Source organism: Eptatretus burgeri, chromosome 2 (genome assembly GCF_056783735.1).
Source record: "Eptatretus burgeri isolate ZD-2024b chromosome 2, Ebu_testis_v1, whole genome shotgun sequence".
Classification (NCBI taxonomy): domain Eukaryota; kingdom Metazoa; phylum Chordata; class Myxini; order Myxiniformes; family Myxinidae; genus Eptatretus; species Eptatretus burgeri.
The window spans coordinates 78,032,946-78,053,024 of record NC_140962.1 but is presented as its reverse complement, the minus strand read 5'-3'; the positions used below and the strand labels follow the sequence as shown (position 1 = coordinate 78,053,024).

At 31.7% G+C, this 20,079-nt stretch overlaps 1 protein-coding gene across 1 annotated transcript in view; it reads left to right on the top strand.

The window, feature by feature from the left end:
* The window catches only part of TTN (titin), a 405,491-nt gene that overhangs the window by 183,459 nt on the left and 201,953 nt on the right, over positions 1-20,079 (top strand). The window contains exon 137 of the mRNA XM_085850585.1: positions 20,026-20,076. Coding sequence (XP_085706711.1) covers positions 20,026-20,076 — 51 coding nt within the window. The remainder of the gene's footprint in view (positions 1-20,025; positions 20,077-20,079) is intronic.

Sequence of the window (20,079 nt, the reverse complement as noted above, 5' to 3'; positions counted from 1 at the left end):
ACGACTTTTCCAATACTTTTCATAAAAACTTGCAATAAAAATTACATAACAGAGATTTTTAGTGACCACTTGCAAGAAGACAAGGATGATGATCAATTGCCATTGTTTGAAATTTCCATGCTCATGAAAGCATTTGAGCAAAATATTTATTTTTCGATGAACTTCTCACCTGAAATATTTGCTTAAAAAACGACTGTCACAAGGGACCTCCAAAAGTCAAAACTTTGTGAGATTTTCATGTCTTTGTTCAAACAAGCAATCATTTAAAGTTACTTTGATTTTTCGTTTTGATTTGCAAAGACATTTTTCTTTTTCAACATGATAAAATATGATAATTTTTTTCATCGACCTCATATGTGCATTTTTCCAAGGCACTTCTTTTTTCCTTTAACAATTTATTCCATTTCAATTTTGAAAGATTATAAACTATTTGTTTAACCTGCCCCACAGTAGAAGAGGAAGCTGAGGTTACTCTGACATCAAAAGAGGAATCTGGGATTACTCACAAGACAAAATATGTTATTAGAGGTGATTGTAAATGCATTCGAGCAAAATAATGCATTTTTTTTAGTCAAACCCAGACTGATGACAATCTCACAATATTGCAATTATTCTCTATTTTTCACAAAATCTTGAATGAATATCCAAGTTGATTTCATGACACACTGAATTATTTTGTTCTGAAGTTTTTTATTTTATTAAAGTAACTTTTCTTCTGGTTTTGAACCTTTGTCACATTTAACAAAATAAAAGGAATACTCTGAGAATGTCTTGACGACTCACACCATTCCGAAACATCAACAAATGTGATGATCGCTGCATTATTTCTCCATTCATTGTATTGTACGGAGATATGACTTGAGTTTGTTGACACCTCCTTAATCTTGGAGGATTAGCTTTATCAGAAAACATTTTCGAGCAGGTTTCTCGAGTTGAAAGTTGCAATTAGAAAATCAGTGCAAAAAATTGAAACGCCAACCCTTGAGGCAAACTTGCAACGGAAGCATCAATGCAATGCATCGATCAATTCCTTTGAAAAGTGATAAACTCATGTGATTATCCATGACATCCTTGACTTGAATTCATGAGGTGACATTTTTTTCATAGCTGTTTATCTCCCTTTTATTTCATTCTGAAGGCAAAGAAGTCAATCTGATTCCTCAAAAGCGAGTTAAAGAATTAATCAAAGGTTCGGGCAATTACCTTTTTTTTTTTTTGCAGCGCAATTGACAGTTGTCATTCTTCAAAATTCGAGAAATATTGCTTTCCTTTCTTTTTCAATGAACAAACTTTTTGAGGATGCAATTTATGAGAAGGTTGCCAACAAAATATCTTCTTTTTTTCTCCCGTTGCATGCAGTATTCACTCCATGATATAACTAAAGTTTTTCAGGAAGTCATTAATAAAATTATTTTTGCAATCTTGCAGTGCCTGAAGAGGAAATAAAAGTGCCCAGGAAACCAAAAGCTGTTCCAAGAGGTATTTGGAAATGCATTTTCTTTTCAAAAAAATGCATTTTTTTCAGTATCTTCATTAAAAAAATTCCCTTTCAAAATATTTTTTATCGTACAGGATTATACTTTCAATATTTGCAGATTTTGCAGCATGTGCACTTCAGTGAGCTTATAAATAGAATTATTGCATTAAAATTCGGCTGATCAAAAAATACCGTTTTAAAAAACAATTACAATAGTTTTATTTACAGTTTCACACATAGTGCTGATATTATCAAGTTAACAATGTTTAGATTTATCACCACCATGTGGTAGTTGAAACTTACTTCACAAATACATTTTTGAAATTATTGTTCAACATAGCGATCTGACAATGCACGTCTTTGGTTGTATATTTTATTTGGCTTCATGTTGTAATAGGTTAAAATGACGACTTTTCCAACACTTTCAATGAAACTTGCAATAAAAATTACATAACGGAGATTTTTAGTGATCACCGACAAGAAGACAAGGATGATGATGAATTGCCATGATTTGAAATTTCCATGCTCATGAAAACATTTGAGCAAAATATTTATCATACTATGAACTTATCAACTGAAATATTTGCTGAAAGAAATACTGTCACAAGGGACCTCCAAAAGTCAAAACTTCATGAGATTTTCATGTCTTTGTTCAAACAAGCAATCATTTAAAGTTACATTGATTTTTAAGTTTTGCTTTGCGGAGACATTTTTATTTTTCAACATGATAAAATATGATAATTTTTTTTCATCGACCTCATAGTTGCATTTTTCCATGGCACTTCTTTTTTCCTTGAACAATTTATTCCATTTCAATTTTAAAAGGATTATAACCTATTTGTTTAACCTACCCCACAGTAGAAGAGGTAGCTGAGGTAACTCTAACATCAAAAGAGGAATCTGGGGTTCCTCACAAGACAAGATCTGTTATTAGAGGTGACTTGAAATGCATTCGAGCAAAATAATGCATTTTTTTTCGTCGAACCCAGACTGATGACATCCTCACAAAATTGCAATTATTCTCTATTTTTCACAAATTCTTAAATGAACATCCAATTTGAATTTATCTTGCACTGAATTATTTTGTTCTGAAGTTTTTTATTTGATTCAAGTAACTTTTCTTCTGGTTATGAAGGTCAAGCATTCTCAGAAAATAGAGTATTCCTTTTATTTTGTAAAATGTGACAAAGGTTCACATTTTGTCACATTGTCACATTTTACAAAATAAAAGGAATACTCTATTTTCTGAGAATGCTTGACCACTCAAAGCATTCTGAAACATCAAAAAATGTGATGATCGCTGCATTATTTCTCCATTCCTTGATTTGTATGGAGATATGACTTGTGTTTGTTGACACCTCCTTAATCTTGGAGGATTATCTTTCTGGGAAAACATTTTCGAGCAGGTTTCTAGAGTTAAAGTTGCAATTAGAAAATCAATGCAAAAAGTTGAAACGGCTATCCCTTGAGGCGAACTTGCAATGGTGCCATCAATGCAATGCATCGATCAATTACTTGGAAAAGTGATAAACTCATGTGATAAATCCATGACATCCTTGACTTGAATTAATGAGGTTCCATATTTTTCATAGCTGTTTATCTCCCTTTTATTTCATCCTGAAGGCAAAGAAGTCAATCTGATTCCTCAAAAGCGAGTTAAAGAATTAATCAAAGGTTCGGGCAATTGCCTTTTTTTGCAGTGCAATTGACAGTTGTCAATCATCTGCAAAATTCCAGAAATATTAATTTCTTTTCTTTTTCAATGAACAAACATTTTGAGGATGCAGTTTGTCATAATGTTGCCAACAAAATATCTTTTTTTTTCTCCCCTTGAATGTCGTATTCACTCCATGATTTATCTTAAGTTTTTCAGAAAATCATTAATACAATACTTTTTGTGACTTTGTAGTGCCTGAAGAGGAAATAGAAGTGCCGAGGAAACCAAAAGCTGTTCCAAGAGGTACTTGAAATGCATTTTCTTTTCAAAAAAAATGCATTTTTTTCAGTATCTTCATTAAAAAAATTCCCTTTCAAAATATTTTTTATCGTACAGGATTATACTTTCAATATTTGCAGATTTTGCAGCATGTACACTTCAGTGAGCTTATAAATAGAATTCTTGCATTAAAAATTGACTGATCAAAAAATACCGTTTTATAAAACAATTACAACAGTTTTATTTGCACAGTTTCACACTTCGTGCTGATATTATCAAGTTTGCAATGTTTAGTTTTAAAACCACCATGGGGTAGTTGAAACCTGGTTACAAAAATACATTTTTCAAATTATTGTTCAACATAGCGATCTGACAATGCATGTTATAGTTGTATATTTCATTTTGCTTCATGTAGAAATAGGTTAAAATGACGACTTTTCCAATACTTTTCATAAAAAGTTGCAATAAAAATTACATAACAGAGATTTTTAGTGACCACTTGCAAGAAGACAAGGATGATGATCAATTGCCATTGTTTGAAATTTCCATGCTCATGAAAGCATTTGAGCAAAATATTTATTTTTCGATGAACTTCTCACCTGAAATATTTGCTTAAAAAACGACTGTCACAAGGGACCTCCAAAAGTCAAACTTTGTGAGATTTTCATGTCTTTGTTCAAACAAGCAATCATTTAAAGTTACTTTGATTTTTCGTTTTGATTTACAAAGACATTTTTCTTTTTCAATATGATAAAATATGATAATTTTTTTCATCGACCTCATATTTGCATTTTTCCAAGGCACTTCTTTTTTCCTTTAACAATTTATTTCATTTCAATTTTGAAAGATTATAAACTATTTGTTTAACCTGCCCCACAGTAGAAGAGGAAGCTGAGGTTACTCTGACATTAAAAGAGGAATCTGGGGTTCCTCACAAGACAAAATATGTTATTAGAGGTGATTGTAAATGCATTCGAGCACAATAATGCATTTTTTTTTTGTCAAACCCAGACTGATGACAATCTCACAATATTGCAATTATTCTCTATTTTTCACAAATTCTTGAATGAATATCCAATTTGATTTCATGATGCACTGAATTATTTTGTTCTGAAGTTTTTTATTTGATTGAAGTAACTTTTCTTCTAGTTTTGAACCTTTGTCACATTTAACAAAATAAAAGGAATACTCTGAGAATGTCTTGACGACTCACACCATTCTGAAACATCAACAAATATGATGATCGCTGCATTATTTCTCCATTCATTGATTTGTACGGAGATATGACTTGAGTTTGTTGACACCTCCTTAATCTTGGAGGATTAGCTTTATCAGAAAACATTTTCGAGCAGGTTTCTCGAGTTAAAGTTGCAATTAGAAAATCAGTGCAAAAAATTGAAACGCTAACCCTTGAGGCAAACTTGCAACGGAAGCATCAATGCAATGCATCGATCAATTCCTTTGAAAAGTGATAAACTCATGTGATTATCCATGACATCTTTGACTTGAATTAATGAGGTGCCATATTTTTCATAGCTGTTTATCTCCCTTTTATTTCATTCTGAAGGCAAAGAAGTCAATCTGATTCCTCAGAAGCGAGTTAAAGAATTAATCAAAGGTTCGGGCAATTACCTTTTTTTTTTTTCTAGTGCAATTGACAGTTGTCAGTCTTCAAAATTCTAGAAATATTGCTTTCCTTTCTTTTTCAATGAACAAACTTTTTGAGGATGCAGTTTATGACAATGTTGCCAACAAAATATCTCCTTTTTTTCTCCCCTTGAATGCAGTATTCACTCCATGATATCACTAAAGTTTTTCAGGAAGTCATTAATAAAATTATTTTTGCAATCTTGCAGTGCCTGAAGAGGAAATAGAAGTGCCCAGGAAACCAAAAGCTGTTCCAAGAGGTACTTGAAATGCATTTTCTTTTCAAAAAAATGCATTTTTTTCAGTATCTTCATTTAAAAAAATTCCCTTTCAAAATATTTTTATCGTATAGGATTATACTTTCAATATTTGCAGATTTTGCAGCTTGTGCACTTCAATGAGCTTATAAATAGAATTATTGCATTAAAATTCGGCTGATCAAAAAATACTGTTTTAAAAAACAATTACAATTGTTTTATTTACAGTTTCACACATAGTGCTGATATTATCAAGTTAACAATGTTTATATTTATCACCACCATGTGGTAGTTGAAACTTAGTCCACAAATACATTTTTGGAATTATTGTTCAACATAGCGATCTGACAATGCACGTCTTTGGTTGTATATTTCATTTGGCTTCATGTTGTAATAGGTTAAAATGACGACTTTTCCAACACTTTTAATAAAACTTGCAATGAAAATTACATAACGGAGATTTTTAGTGATCATCCACAAGAAGACAAGGATGATGATCATTTGCCATTATTTGAAATTTCCATGCTTATGAAAACATTTGAGCAAAATATTTATCATACAATTTACTTATCACCTGAAATATTTGCTGAAAGAACCACTGTCACAAGGGACCTCCAAAAGTCAAAACTTTGTGAGATTTTCATGTCTTTGTTCAAACAAGCAATCATTTAAAGTTACATTGATTTTTAAGTTTTGCTTTGCGGAGACATTTTTCTTTTTCAACAAGATAAAATATGATAATTTTTTTTCATTGACCTCATATTTGCATTTTTCCATGGCACTTCTTTTTTCCTTAAACAATTGATTCCATTTCAAGTTTAAAAGGATTATAAACGATTTGTTTAACCTATCCCACAGTAGAAGAGATAGCTGAGGTTACTCTAACATCAAAAGAGGAATTTAGGGATCCTCACAAGACAAGATCTGTTATTAGAGGTGACTTGAAATGCATTCGAGCAAAATACTGCATTTTTTTTCGTCGAACCCAGACTGATGACATCCTCACAAAATTGCAATTATTCTCTATTTTTCACAAATTCTGAAATGAACATCCAATTTGATTTCATCTTGCACTGAATTATTTTGTTCTGAAGTTTTTTATTTGATGAAAGTAACTTTTCTTCTGGTTATGAACCTTTGTCACATTTTACAAAATAAAAGGAATACTCTATTTTCTGAGAAAGCTTGCCCACTCAAACCATTCTGAAACATCAAAAAATGTGATGATCGCTGCATTATGTCTCCATTCATTGATTTGTATGGAGATTTGACTTGTGTTTGTTGACACCTCCTTAATCTTGGAGGATTATCTTTATGGGAAAACATTTTCGAGCAGGTTTCTCGAGTTAAAGTTGCAATTAAAAAAATCAATGCAAAAAAGTTGAAACGGCTATCCCTTGAGGCGAACTTGCAATGGTGCCATCAATGCAATGCATCGATCAATTACTTGGAAAAGTGATAAACTCATGTGATAAATCCATGACATCCTTGACTTGAATTAATGAGGTTCCATATTTTTCATAGTTGTTTATCTCCCTTTTATTTCATCCTGAAGGCAAAGAAGTCAATCTGGTTCCTCAAAAGCGAGTTAAAGAATTAATCAAAGGTTCGGGCAATTACCTTTTTTTGCAGTGCAATTGACATTTGTCAATCATCTGCAAAATTCCAGAAATATTAATTTGTTTATTTTTCAATGAACAAACTTTTTGAGGATGCAGTTTGTGATAATGTTGCCAACAAAATCTCTTTTTTTTTCTCCCCTTGAATGCAGTATTCACTCCATGATATCACTAAAGTTTTTCAGGAAGTCATTAATAAAATTATTTTTGCAATCTTGCAGTGCCTGAAGAGGAAATAGAAGTGCCCAGGAAACCAAAAGCTGTTCCAAGAGGTCCTTGAAATGCATTTTCTTTTCAAAAAAATGCATTATTTTCAGTATCTTCATTAAAAAATTCCCTTTCAAAATATTTTTATCGTACATGATTATACTTTCAATATTTGCAGGTTTTGCAGCATGTACACTTCAGTGAGCTGATAAATAGAATTCTTGCATTAAAAATCGGTTGATCAAAAAATACCATTTTAAAAAACAATTACAATAGTTTTATTTGCACAGTTTCACACATCGTGCTGATATTATCAAGTTTGCAATGTTTAAATTTAAAACCACCATGGGGCAGTTGAAACCTGGTGACAAAAATACATTTTGAAATTTTTGTTCAACATAGCGATCTGACAATGCATTTCGTTAGTTGTATATTTTATTTTGCTTCATGTAGTAATCGGTTAAAATGACGACTTTTCCAATACTTTTAATAAAAACTTGCAGTAAAAATTACATAACGGATATTTTTAGTGACCACGTACAAGAAGACAAGGATGATGATCAATTGCCATTGTTTGAAATTTCCATGCTCATGAATGCATTTGAGCAAAATATTTATCATACCATGAATTTCTCACCTGAAATATTTGCTGAAAGAACTACTGTCACAAAGGACCTCCAAAAGTCAAAATTTGTGAGATTTTCATGTCTTTGTTCAAACAAGCAATCATTTAAAGTGACTTTGATTTTTCGTTTTGATTTGCAAAGACATTTTTCTTTTTCAACATGATAAAATATGATAATTTTTTTCATCGACCTCATATTTGCATTTTTTCAAGGCACTTCTTTTTTCCTTGAACAATTTATTTCATTTCAATTTTAAAAGATTATAAACTATTTGTTTAACCTGCCCCACAGCAGAAGAGGAAGCTGAGGTTACTTTGTCATCAAAAGAGGAATCTGGGGTTCCTCACAAGACAAAATATGTTATTAGAGGTGATTGGAAATGCATTCGAGCAAAATAATGCATTTTTTTTTCGTCAAACCCAGACTGATGACATCCTCACAATATTGCAATTATTCTCTATTTTTCACAAATTCTTGAATGAATATCCAATTTGATTTCATGATGCACTGAATTATTGTGTTCTGAAGTTTTTTATTTGATTGAAGTAATTTTCTTCTGGTTATGAACCTTTGTCACATTTAACAAAACAAAAGGAATACTCTGAGAATGTCTTGACGACTCAAACCATTCCGAAACATCAACAAATGTGATGATCGCTGCATTATGTCTCCATTCATTGATTTGTACGGAGATATGACTTGAGTTTGTTGACACCTCCTTAATCTTGGAGGATTAGCTTTATCAGAAAACATTTTCGAGCAGGTTTCTCGAGTTGAAGTTGCAATTAGAAAATCAGTGCAAAAAATTGAAACGCTAACCCTTGAGGCAAACTTGCAATGGAAGGATCAATGCAATGCATCGATCAATTCCTTTGAAAAGTGATGAACTCATGTGATTATCCATGACATCCTTGACTTGAATTAATGAGGTGACATTTTTTTCATAGCTGTTTATCTCCCTTTTATTTAATTCTGAAGGCAAAGAAGTCAATCTGATTCCTCAAAAGCGAGTTAAAGAATTAATCAAAGGTTCGGGCAATTACCTTTTTTTTTTTTTTGCAGCGCAATTGACAGTTGTCATTCTTCAAAATTCTAGAAATATTGCTTTCCTTTCTTTTTCAATGAACAAACTTTTTGAGGATGCAGTTTATGAGAAGGTTGCCAACAAAATATCTTCTTTTTTTTCTCCCCTTGAATGCAGTATTCACTCCATGATATAACTAAAGTTTTTCAGGAAGTCATTAATAAAATTATTTTTGCAATCGTGCAGTGCCTGAAGAGGAATTAGAAGTGCCCAGGAAACCAAAAGCTGTTCCAAGAGGTACTTGAAATGCATTTTCTTTTCAAAAAAATGCATTTTTTTCAGTATCTTAATTAAAAAATTCCCTTTCAAAATATTTTTTATCGTACAGGATTATACTTTCAATATTTGCAGATTTTGCAGCATGTGCACTTCAGTGAGCTTATAAATAGAATTATTGCATTAAAATTCGGTTGATCAAAAAATACCATTTTAAAAAACAATTACAATAGTTTTATTTACAGTTTCACACATAGTGCTGATATTATCAAGTTAACAATGTTTATATTTATCACCACCATGTGGTAGTTGAAACTTAGTTCACAAATACATTTTTGAAATTATTGTTCAACATAGCGATCTGACAATGCACGTCTTTGGTTGTATATTTTATTTGGCTTCATGTTGTAATAGGTTAAAATGACGACTTTTCCAACACTTTCAATGAAACTTGCAATAAAAATTACATAACGGAGATTTTTAGTGATCACCGACAAGAAGACAAGGATGATGATCAATTGCCATGATTTGAAATTTCCATGCTCATGAAAACATTTGAGCAAAATATTTATCATACTATGAACTTATCAACTGAAATATTTGCTGAAAGAAATACTGTCACAAGGGACCTCCAAAAGTCAAAACTTCATGAGATATTCATGTCTTTGTTCAAACTAGCAATCATTTAAAGTTACATTGATTTTTAAGTTTTGCTTTGCGGAGACATTTTTATTTTTCAACATGATAAAATATGATAATTTTTTTTCATCGACCTCATATTTGCATTTTTCCATGGCACTTCTTTTTTCCTTGAACAATTTATTCCATTTCAATTTTAAAAGGATTATAACCTATTTGTTTAACCTACCCCACAGTAGAAGAGGTAGCTGAGGTAACTCTAACATCAAAAGAGGAATCTGGGGTTCCTCACAAGACAAGATCTGTTATTAGAGGTGACTTGAAATGCATTCGAGCAAAATAATGCATTTTTTTTTGTCGAACCCAGACTGATGACATCCTCACAAAATTGCAATTATTCTCTATTTTTCACAAATTCTTAAATGAACATCCAATTTGAATTTATCTTGCACTGAATTATTTTGTTCTGAAGTTTTTTATTTGATTCAAGTAACTTTTCTTCTGGTTATGAACCTTTGTCACATTTTACAAAATAAAAGGTATACTCTATTTTCTGAGAATGCTTGACCACTCAAACCATTCTGAAACATCAAAAAATGTGATGATCGCTGCATTATTTCTCCATTCCTTGATTTGTATGGAGATATGACTTGTGTTTGTTGACACCTCCTTAATCTTGCAGGATTATCTTTCTGGGAAAACATTTTCGAGCAGGTTTCTAGAGTTAAAGTTGCAATTAGAAAATCAATGCAAAAAGTTGAAACGGCTATCCCTCGAGGCGAACTTGCAATGGTGCCATCAATGCAATGCATCGATCAATTACTTGGAAAATTGATAAACTCATGTGATAAATCCATGACATCCTTGACTTGAATTAATGAGGTTCCATATTTTTCATTGCTGTTTATCTCCCTTTTATTTCATCCTGAAGGCAAAGAAGTCAATCTGATTCCTCAAAAGCGAGTTAAAGAATTAATCAAAGGTTCGGGCAATTGCCTTTTTTTTCAGTGCAATTGACAGTTGTCAATCATCTGCAAAATTCCAGAAATATTAATTTCTTTTCTTTTTCAATGAACAAACTTTTTGAGGATGCAGTTTGTGATAATTTGCCAACAAAATATCTTTTTTTTTTCTCCCCTTGAATGTCGTATTCACTCCTATCCATGATTTATCTTCAGTTTTTCAGAAAATCATTAATACAATACTTTTTGTGACTTTGTAGTGCCTGAAGAGGAAATAGAAGTGCCGAGGAAACCAAAAGCTGTTCCAAGAGGTACTTGAAATGCATTTTCTTTTCAAAAAAATGCATTTTTTTCAGTATCTTCATTAAAAAAATTCCCTTTCAAAATATTTTTATCGTACAGGATTATACTTTCAATATTTGCAGATTTTGCAGCATGTACACTTCAGTGAGCTTATAAATAGAATTCTTGCATTAAAAATTGACTGATCAAAAAATACCGTTTTATAAAACAATTACAACAGTTTTATTTGCACAGTTTCACACTTCGTGCTGATATTATCAAGTTTGCAATGTTTAGTTTTAAAACCACCATGGGGTAGTTGAAACCTGGTTACAAAAATACATTTTTCAAATTATTGTTCAACATAGCGATCTGACAATGCATGTTTTAGTTGTATATTTTATTTTGCTTCATGTAGAAATAGGTTAAAATGACGACTTTTCCAATACTTTTCATAAAAACTTGCAATAAAAATTTCATAACAGAGATTTTTAGTGACCACTTGCAAGAAGACAAGGATGATGATCAATTGCCATTGTTTGAAATTTCCATGCTCATGAAAGCATTTGAGCAAAATATTTATTTTTCGATGAACTTCTCACCTGAAATATTTGCTTAAAAAACGACTGTCACAAGGGACCTCCAAAAGTCAAAACTTTGTGAGATTTTCATGTCTTTGTTCAAACAAGCAATCATTTAAAGTTACTATGATTTTTCGTTTTGATTTGCAAAGACATTTTTCTTTTTCAACATGATAAAATATGATAATTTTTTTCATCGACTTCATATTTGCATTTTTCCAAGGCACTTCTTTTTTCCTTTAACAATTTATTTCATTTCAATTTTGAAAGATTATAAACTATTTGTTTAACCTGCCCCACAGTAGAAGAGGAAGCTGAGGTTACTCTGACATCAAAAGAGGAATCTGGGATTACTCACAAGACAAAATATGTTATTAGAGGTGATTGTAAATGCATTCGAGCAAAATAATGTATTTTTTTTCCTCAAACCCAGACTGATGACAATCTCACAATATTGCAATTATTCTCTATTTTTCACAAATTATTGAATGAATATCCAAGTTGATTTCATGATACACTGAATTATTTTGTTCTGAAGTTTTTTTATTTTATTAAAGTAACTTTTCTTCTGGTTTTGAACCTTTGTCACATTTAACAAAATAAAAGGAATACTCTGAGAATGTCTTGACGACTCACACCATTCCGAAACATCAACAAATGTGATGATCGCTGCATTATTTCTCCATTCATTGTATTGAACGGAGATATGACTTGAGTTTGTTTACACCTCCTTAATCTTGGAGGATTAGCTTTATCAGAAAACATTTTCGAGCAGGTTTCTCGAGTTGAAGTTGCAATTAGAAAATCAGTGCAAAAAATTGAAACGCTAACCCTGGAGGCAAACTTGCAACGGAAGCATCAATGCAATGCATCGATCAATTCCTTTGAAAAGTGATAAACTCATGTGATTATCCATGACATCCTTGAATTGAATTAATGAGGTGACATTTTTTTCATAGCTGTTTATCTCCCTTTTATTTCATTCTGAAGGCAAAGAAGTCAATCTGATTCCTCAAAAGCGAGTTGAAGAATTAATCAAAGGTTCGGGCAATTACCTTTTTTTTTTTGCAGCGCAATTGACAGTTGTCATTCTTCAAAATTCTAGAAATATTGCTTTCCTTTCTTTTTCAATGAACAAACTTTTTGAGGATGCAATTTATGAGAAGGTTGCCAACAAAATATCTTCTTTTTTTTCTCCCGTTGAATGCAGTATTCACTCCATGATATAACTAAAGTTTTTCAGGAAGTCATTAATAAAATTATTTTTGCAATCTTGTAGTGCCTGAAGATGAAATGGAAGTGCCCAGGAAACCAAAAGCTGTTCCAAGAGGTACTTGAAATGCATTTTCTTTTCAAAAAAATGCATTTTTTTCAGTATCTTCATTAAAAAATTCCCTTTCAAAATATTTTTTATCGTACAGGATTATACTTTCAATATTTGCAGATTTTGCAGCATGTGCACTTCAGTGAGCTTTTAATAGAATTATTGCATTAAAATTCGGCTGATCAAAAAATACCTTTTTAAAAAACAATTACAATAGTTTTATTTACAGTTTCACACATAGTGCTGATATTATCAAGTTAACAATGTTTAGATTTATCACCACCATGTGGTAGTTGAAACTTAGTTCACAAATACATTTTTGAAATTATTGTTCAACATAGCGATCTGACAATGCACGTCTTTGGTTGTATATTTTATTTGGCTTCATGTTGTAATAGGTTAAAATGACGACTTTTCCAACACTTTCAATGAAACTTGCAATAAAAATTACATAACGGAGATTTTTAGTGATCACCGACAAGAAGACAAGGATGATGATGAATTGCCATGATTTGAAATTTCCATGCTCATGAAAACATTTGAGCAAAATATTTATCATACTATGAACTTATCAACTGAAATATTTGCTGAAAGAAATACTGTCACAAGGGACCTCCAAAAGTCAAAACTTCATGAGATTTTCATGTCTTTGTTCAAACAAGCAATCATTTAAAGTTACATTGATTTTTAAGTTTTGCTTTGCGGAGACATTTTTCTTTTTCAACATGATAAAATATGATAATTTTTTTTTCCTCGACCTCATATTTGCATTTTTCCATGGCACTTCTTTTTTCCTTGAACAATTTATTCTATTTCAATTTTAAAAGGATTATAACCTATTTGTTTAACCTACCCCACAGTAGAAGAGGTAGCTGAGGTAACTCTAACATCAAAAGAGGAATCTGGGGTTCCTCACAAGACAAGATCTGTCATTAGAGGTGACTTGAAATGCATTCAAGCAAAATAATGCATTTTTTTTCGTCGAACCCAGACTGATGACATCCTCACAAAATTGCAATTATTCTCTATTTTTCACAAATTCTTAAATGAACATCCAATTTGAATTTATCTTGCACTGAATTATTTTGTTCTGAAGTTTTTTATTTGATTCAAGTAACTTTTCTTCTGGTTATGAACCTTTGTCACATTTTACAAAATAAAAGGAATACTCTATTTTCTGAGAATGCTTGACCACTCAAACCATTCTGAAACAACAAAAAATGTGATGATCGCTGCATTATTTCTCCATTCCTTAAGTTGTATGGAGATATGACTTGTGTTTGTTGACACCTCCTTCATCTTGGAGGATTATCTTTCTGGGAAAACATTTTCGAGCAGGTTTCTCGAGTTAAAGTTGCAATTAGAAAATCAATGCAAAAAAGTTGAAACGGCTATCCCTTGAGGCGAACTTGCAATGGTGCCATCAATGCAATGCATCGATCAATTACTTGGAAAAGTGATAAACTCGTGTGATTAATCCATGATATCCTTGACTTGAATTCATGGGGTTCCATATTTTTCAAAGCTTTTTATCTCCCTTTTATTTCATCCTGAAGGCAAAGAAGTCAATCTGATTCCTCAAAAGCTAGTTGAAGAATTAATTAAAGGTTCCGGCTTTTACCTTTTTTTTTTTTGCAGTTCAATTCACAGTTGTCAATCATCTGCAAATTTCCAGAAATATTGATTTCTTTTCTTTTTCAATGAACAACCTTTTTGAGGATGCAGTTTATGACAATGTTGCCAACAAAATATCTCCTTTTTTTCTCCCCTTGAATGCAGTATTCACTGCATGATTTATCTTTAGCTTTTCAGAAAATCATTAATACAATACTTTTTGTGACTTTGTAGTGCCTGAAGAGGAAATAGAAGTGCCGAGGAAACCAAAAGCTGTTCCAAGAGGTACTTGAAATGCATTTTCTTTTCAAAAAATGCATTTTTTTCAGTAGCTTCATTAAAAAATTCCCTTTAAAAATATTTTTTATCGTACAGGATTATACTTTCAACATTTGCAGATTTTGCAGCATGTACACTTCAGTGAGCTTATAAATAGAATTCTTGCATTAAAAATCGGCTTCTCAAAAATACCGTTTTAAAAAACAATTACAAAAGTTTTATTTGCACAGTTTCACACATAGTGCTGATATTATCAAGTTTACAATGTTTAGATTTATCACCACCATGGGGTAGTTGAAACCTGGTAACAAAAATACATTTTTGAAATTATTGTTCAACATTGCGATCTGACAATGCACGTCTTTAGTAGAATATTTTATTATCTTCATGTCGTAATAGGTAAAAATGACGACTTTTCAAATAATTTTCATGAAAACTTGCAATAAAAATTACATAACGAAGATTTTTAGTGACCACGTACAAGAAGACAAGGATGATGATCAATTGCCATTGTTTGAAATTTCCATGCTCATGAAAACATTTGAGCAAAATATTTATCATACTATGAACTTATCACCTTAAATATTTGCTGAAAGAAATACTGTCACAAGGGACTTCCAAAAGTCAAAACGTTGTGAGATTTTCATATCTTTGTTCAAACAAGCAATCATTTAAAATTACATTGATTTTTACGTTTTGCTTTGCAGAGACATTTTTCTTTTTCAACATGAAAAAATATGATAATTTTTTTCATCGAACTCATATGTGCATTTTTCCAAGGCACTTATTTTTTCCTTTAACAATTTATTTCATTTCAATTTTTAAAGGATTATAAATTATTCGCTTAACCTGCCCCACAGTCAAAGAGGAAGCTGAGGTTCCTCTGACATCAAAGGAGGAATCTGGGGTTCCTCACAAGAAAAAATCTGTTATGAGAGGTGATTGGAAATGCATTCGAGCAAAATAATGCATTTTTTTTCATCTAACCCAGACTGATGACATCCTCACAATATTGCAATTATTCTCTATTTTTCACAAATTCTTGAATGAACATCCAATTTGATTTCATCATGCACTCAATTATTTTGTTCTGAAGTTTTTTATTTGATGAAAGTAACTTTTCTTCTGGTGATGATCCTTTGTCGCATTTAACAAAAGAAAAGGAATACTCTATTTTCTGAGAATGCTTGACCCCTCAAACCATTCTGAAACATCAAAAAATTTGATGATCGCTGCATTATTTCTCCATTCATTGATTTGGATGGTGATATGACTTGTGTTTGTTGACACCTCCTTAATCTTGGAGGATTATCTTTCTGGGAAAACATTTTCGAGCAGGTTTCTCGAGTTAAAGTTGCAATGAGAAAATCAATGCAAAAAAGTTGAAACCGCGATCCCTTGAGGCGAACTTGCAATGGAAGCATCAATGCAATCCATCGATCAATTAGTTGGAAAAGTGATAAACTCATGTGATTAATCCATGACATCCTTGACTTGAATTAATGAGGTTTCATATTTTTCATAGCTGTTTATCTCCCTTTTATTTCATCCTGAAGGCAAAGAAGTCAATCTGATTCCTCAAAAGCGATTTAAAGAATTAATCAAAGGTTCGGGCAATTACCTTTTTTTTTGCAGTGCAATTGACAGTTGTCAATCATCTGCAAAATTCCAGAAATGTTACTTTCTTTTCTTTTTCAATGAACAAACTTTTTGAGGATGCAGTTTGTGATAATGTTGCCAACAAAATATCTTTTTTTTCTCCCCTTGAATGTCGTATTCACTCCATGATTTATCTTACGTTTTTCAGAAAATCACTAATACAATCCTTTTGTGACTTTTGTAGTGCCTGAAGAGGAAATAGAAGTGCCGAGGAAACCAAAAGCTGTTCCAAGAGGTATTTGAAATGCATTTTCTTTTCTAAAAAATGCATTTTTTTCAGTCTTCATTCAAAAAATTCACTTTCAAAATATTTTTTATCGTACAGGATTATACTTTCAATATTTGCAGATTTTGCAGCATGTACACTTCATTGAGCTTATAAATAGAATTCTTGCATTAAAAATCGGCTGATCAAAAAATACTGTTTTAAAAAACAATTACAAGAGTTTTATTTGCACATTTTCACACATAGTGCTGATATTATCAAGTTTGCAATATTTCGATTTAAAACCACCATGGGGTAGTTGAAACCTGGTTACAAAAATACATTTTTGAAATTATTGTTCAACATCGCGATCTGACAATGCACGTCTTTAGTTGTTTTATTTTATTTTGCTTCATGAAGTAATAGGTTAAAATGACGACTTTTCCAATACTTTTAATAAAAACTTGCAATAAAAATTACATGACAGAGATTTTTAGTGACCATGTTCAAGAAGACAAGGATGATGATCAATTGCCATTGTTTGAAATTTCCATTCTCATGAAAACATTTGAGCAAAATATTTCTCATACGATGAACTTATCACCCTAAATATTTGCTGAAACGAATACTGTCACAAGGGACCTCCAAAAGTCAAAACTTTGTGAGATTTTCATGTCTTTGTTCAAACAAGCAATCATTTAAAGTTACATTGCTTTTTACGTTTTGCTCTGCAGACATTTTTCTGATGATGCACTGAATTATTTTGTTCTGAAGTTTTTTATTTGATGAAAGTAACTTTTCTTCTGGTTATGAACCTTTGTCACATTTTCAAAATAAAAGGAATACTCTATTTTCTGAGAATGCTTGACCACTCAAACCATTCTGAAACATCAAAAAATGTGATGATCGCTGCATTATTTCTCCATTCATTGATTTGGATGGAGATATGACTTCTGTTTGTTGACACCTCCTTTATCTTCGAGGATTATCTAGATGGGAAAACATTTTCGAGCAGGTTTCTCGAGTTAAAGTTGCAATTAAAAAATCAATGGAAAAAAGTTGAAACAGCTATCCCTTGAGGCGAACTTGCAACAGTAGCATCAATGCAATGCATCGATCAATTCCATTGAAAAGTGATAAACTCATGTGATTAATCCATGATATCCTTGACTTGAGTTAATGAGGTTCCATATTTTTCATAGCTGTTTATCTCCCTTTTATTTCATCCTGAAGGCAAAGAAGTCAGTCTGATTCCTCAAAATCGAGTTGAAGAATTAATCAAAGGTTTGGGCAATTAGCTTTTTTTTGCAGTGCAATTGACTGTTGTCAATCATCTGCAAAATTCCAGAAATATTGATTTCTTTTCTTTTTCAATGAACAATCTTTTTGAGGATGCAGTTTTTGATTATGTTGCCAACAAAATCTCTTTTTTTTTTCTTCCCTTGAATGCAGTATTCGCTCCATGATTTATCTTACGTTTTTCAGAAAATCATAAACAAAATACTTTTTGTTTCTTTGTAGTGCCAGAAGAGGAGATAGAAGTGCCGAGGAAACCAAAACCTGTCCCAAGAGGTACATGAAATGCATTTTCTTTTCAAAAAAATGCATTTTTTTCAGTATCTCCATTAAAAAAATTCCATTTCAAAATTTTTTTTATCGTACAGGATGATACTCTCAATATTTGCAGATTTTGCAGCATGTACACTTCAGTGAGCTTATAAATGGAATTCTTGCATTAAAAATCGGCTGATCAAAAAAATGCCGTTTTAAAAAAACAATTACAACAATTTTATTTGCACAGTTTCACACAGAGTGCTGATATTATCAAGTTTGCAATGTTTAGTTTTAAAACCACCATGGGGTAGTTAAAACCTGGTTTCAAAAATACATTTTTGAAATTATTGTTCAACATCGCGATCTGACAATGCATGTCTTTAGTTGTATATTTTATTTGGCTTCATGTCGTAATAGTTTAAAATGATGACTTTTCCAATCCTTTAAATAAAAACTTGCAATAAAAATCAAATAACGGAGGTTTTTAGTGAACACGTACAAGAAGACAAGGATTATGATCAATTGCCATTGTTCGAAATTTCCATGCTCATGAAAACATTGAGCAAAATATTTATCATACGATGAACTTATCACCTGAAATATTTGCTGAAACGAATACTGTCACAAGGGACTTCCAAAAGTCAAAACTTTGTGAGATTTTCATGTCTGTTCAAACAAGCAATCATTTAAAATTACATTGATTTTTACGTTTTGCTTTGCAGAGACATTTTTCTTTTTCAACATGCAAAACTTTGTTAATTTTTTTTCATCGACCTCATATTTGCATTTTTCCAAGGCTCTTCTTTTTTCCTTTAACGACTTATTTCATTTCAATTTTAAAAGGATTATAAATTATTTGCTTAACCTCCCCAACAGTCGAAGAGGAAGCTGAGGTTCCTCTGACATCAAAAGAGGAATCTGGGGTTCCTCACAAGACAAAATCTGAAATGAGAGGTGATTGTAAATGCTTTCGAGCAAAATAATGCATTTTTTTTTCGTCGAACCCAGACTGATGACATCCTCACAATATTGCAATTATTCTCTATTTTTCACAAATTATTGAATGAACATCCAATTTGATTTCATCATGCAATTAATTATTTTGTTCTGAAGTTTTTTATTTGATGAAAGTAACTTTTCTGATGGTGATGATCCTTTGTCACATTTAACAAAATAAAAGGAATACTCTATTTTCTGAGAATGCTTGACCACTCAAACCATTGTGAAACATCTAAAAATGTGATGATCGCTGCATTATTTCTCCATTCATTGATTTGGATGGAGATATGACTTGTGTTTGTTGACACCTCCTTAATCTTGGAGGATTATCTTTATGTGAAAACATTTTCGAGCAGGTTTCTCGAGTTAAAGTTGAAATGACAAAATCAATGCAAAAAAGTTGAAACGGCTATCCCTTTCGGCGAACTTGCAACGGCAGCATCAATGCAATGCATCGATCAATTCCTTTGAAAAGTGATAAACTCATGTGATTAATCCATGATATCCTTGACTTGAATTAATGACGTTCCATATTTTTCATCGCTGTTTATCTCCCTTTAATTTCATCCTGAAGGCAAAGAAGTATATCTGATTCCTCAAAAGCGAGTTAAAAAATTGATCAACGGTTCAGGCAATTACCTTTTTTTTGCAGTGCAATTGACAGTTGTCAATAATCTGCAAAATCCCAGAAATATTGATTTATTTTTCAATTCACAAACTTTTTGAGGCTGCAGTTAATGATAATGTTGCCAACAAAATATCTTCTGATTTTTCTCCCCTTCAATGCAGTATTCACTCCAAGATTTCTCTTAAGTTTATCAGGAAATCATTAATAAAATACTTTTTGTGAATTTGTAGTGCCTGAAGAGGAAATAGAAGTGCCGAGGAAACCAAAAGCTGTTCCAAGAAGTA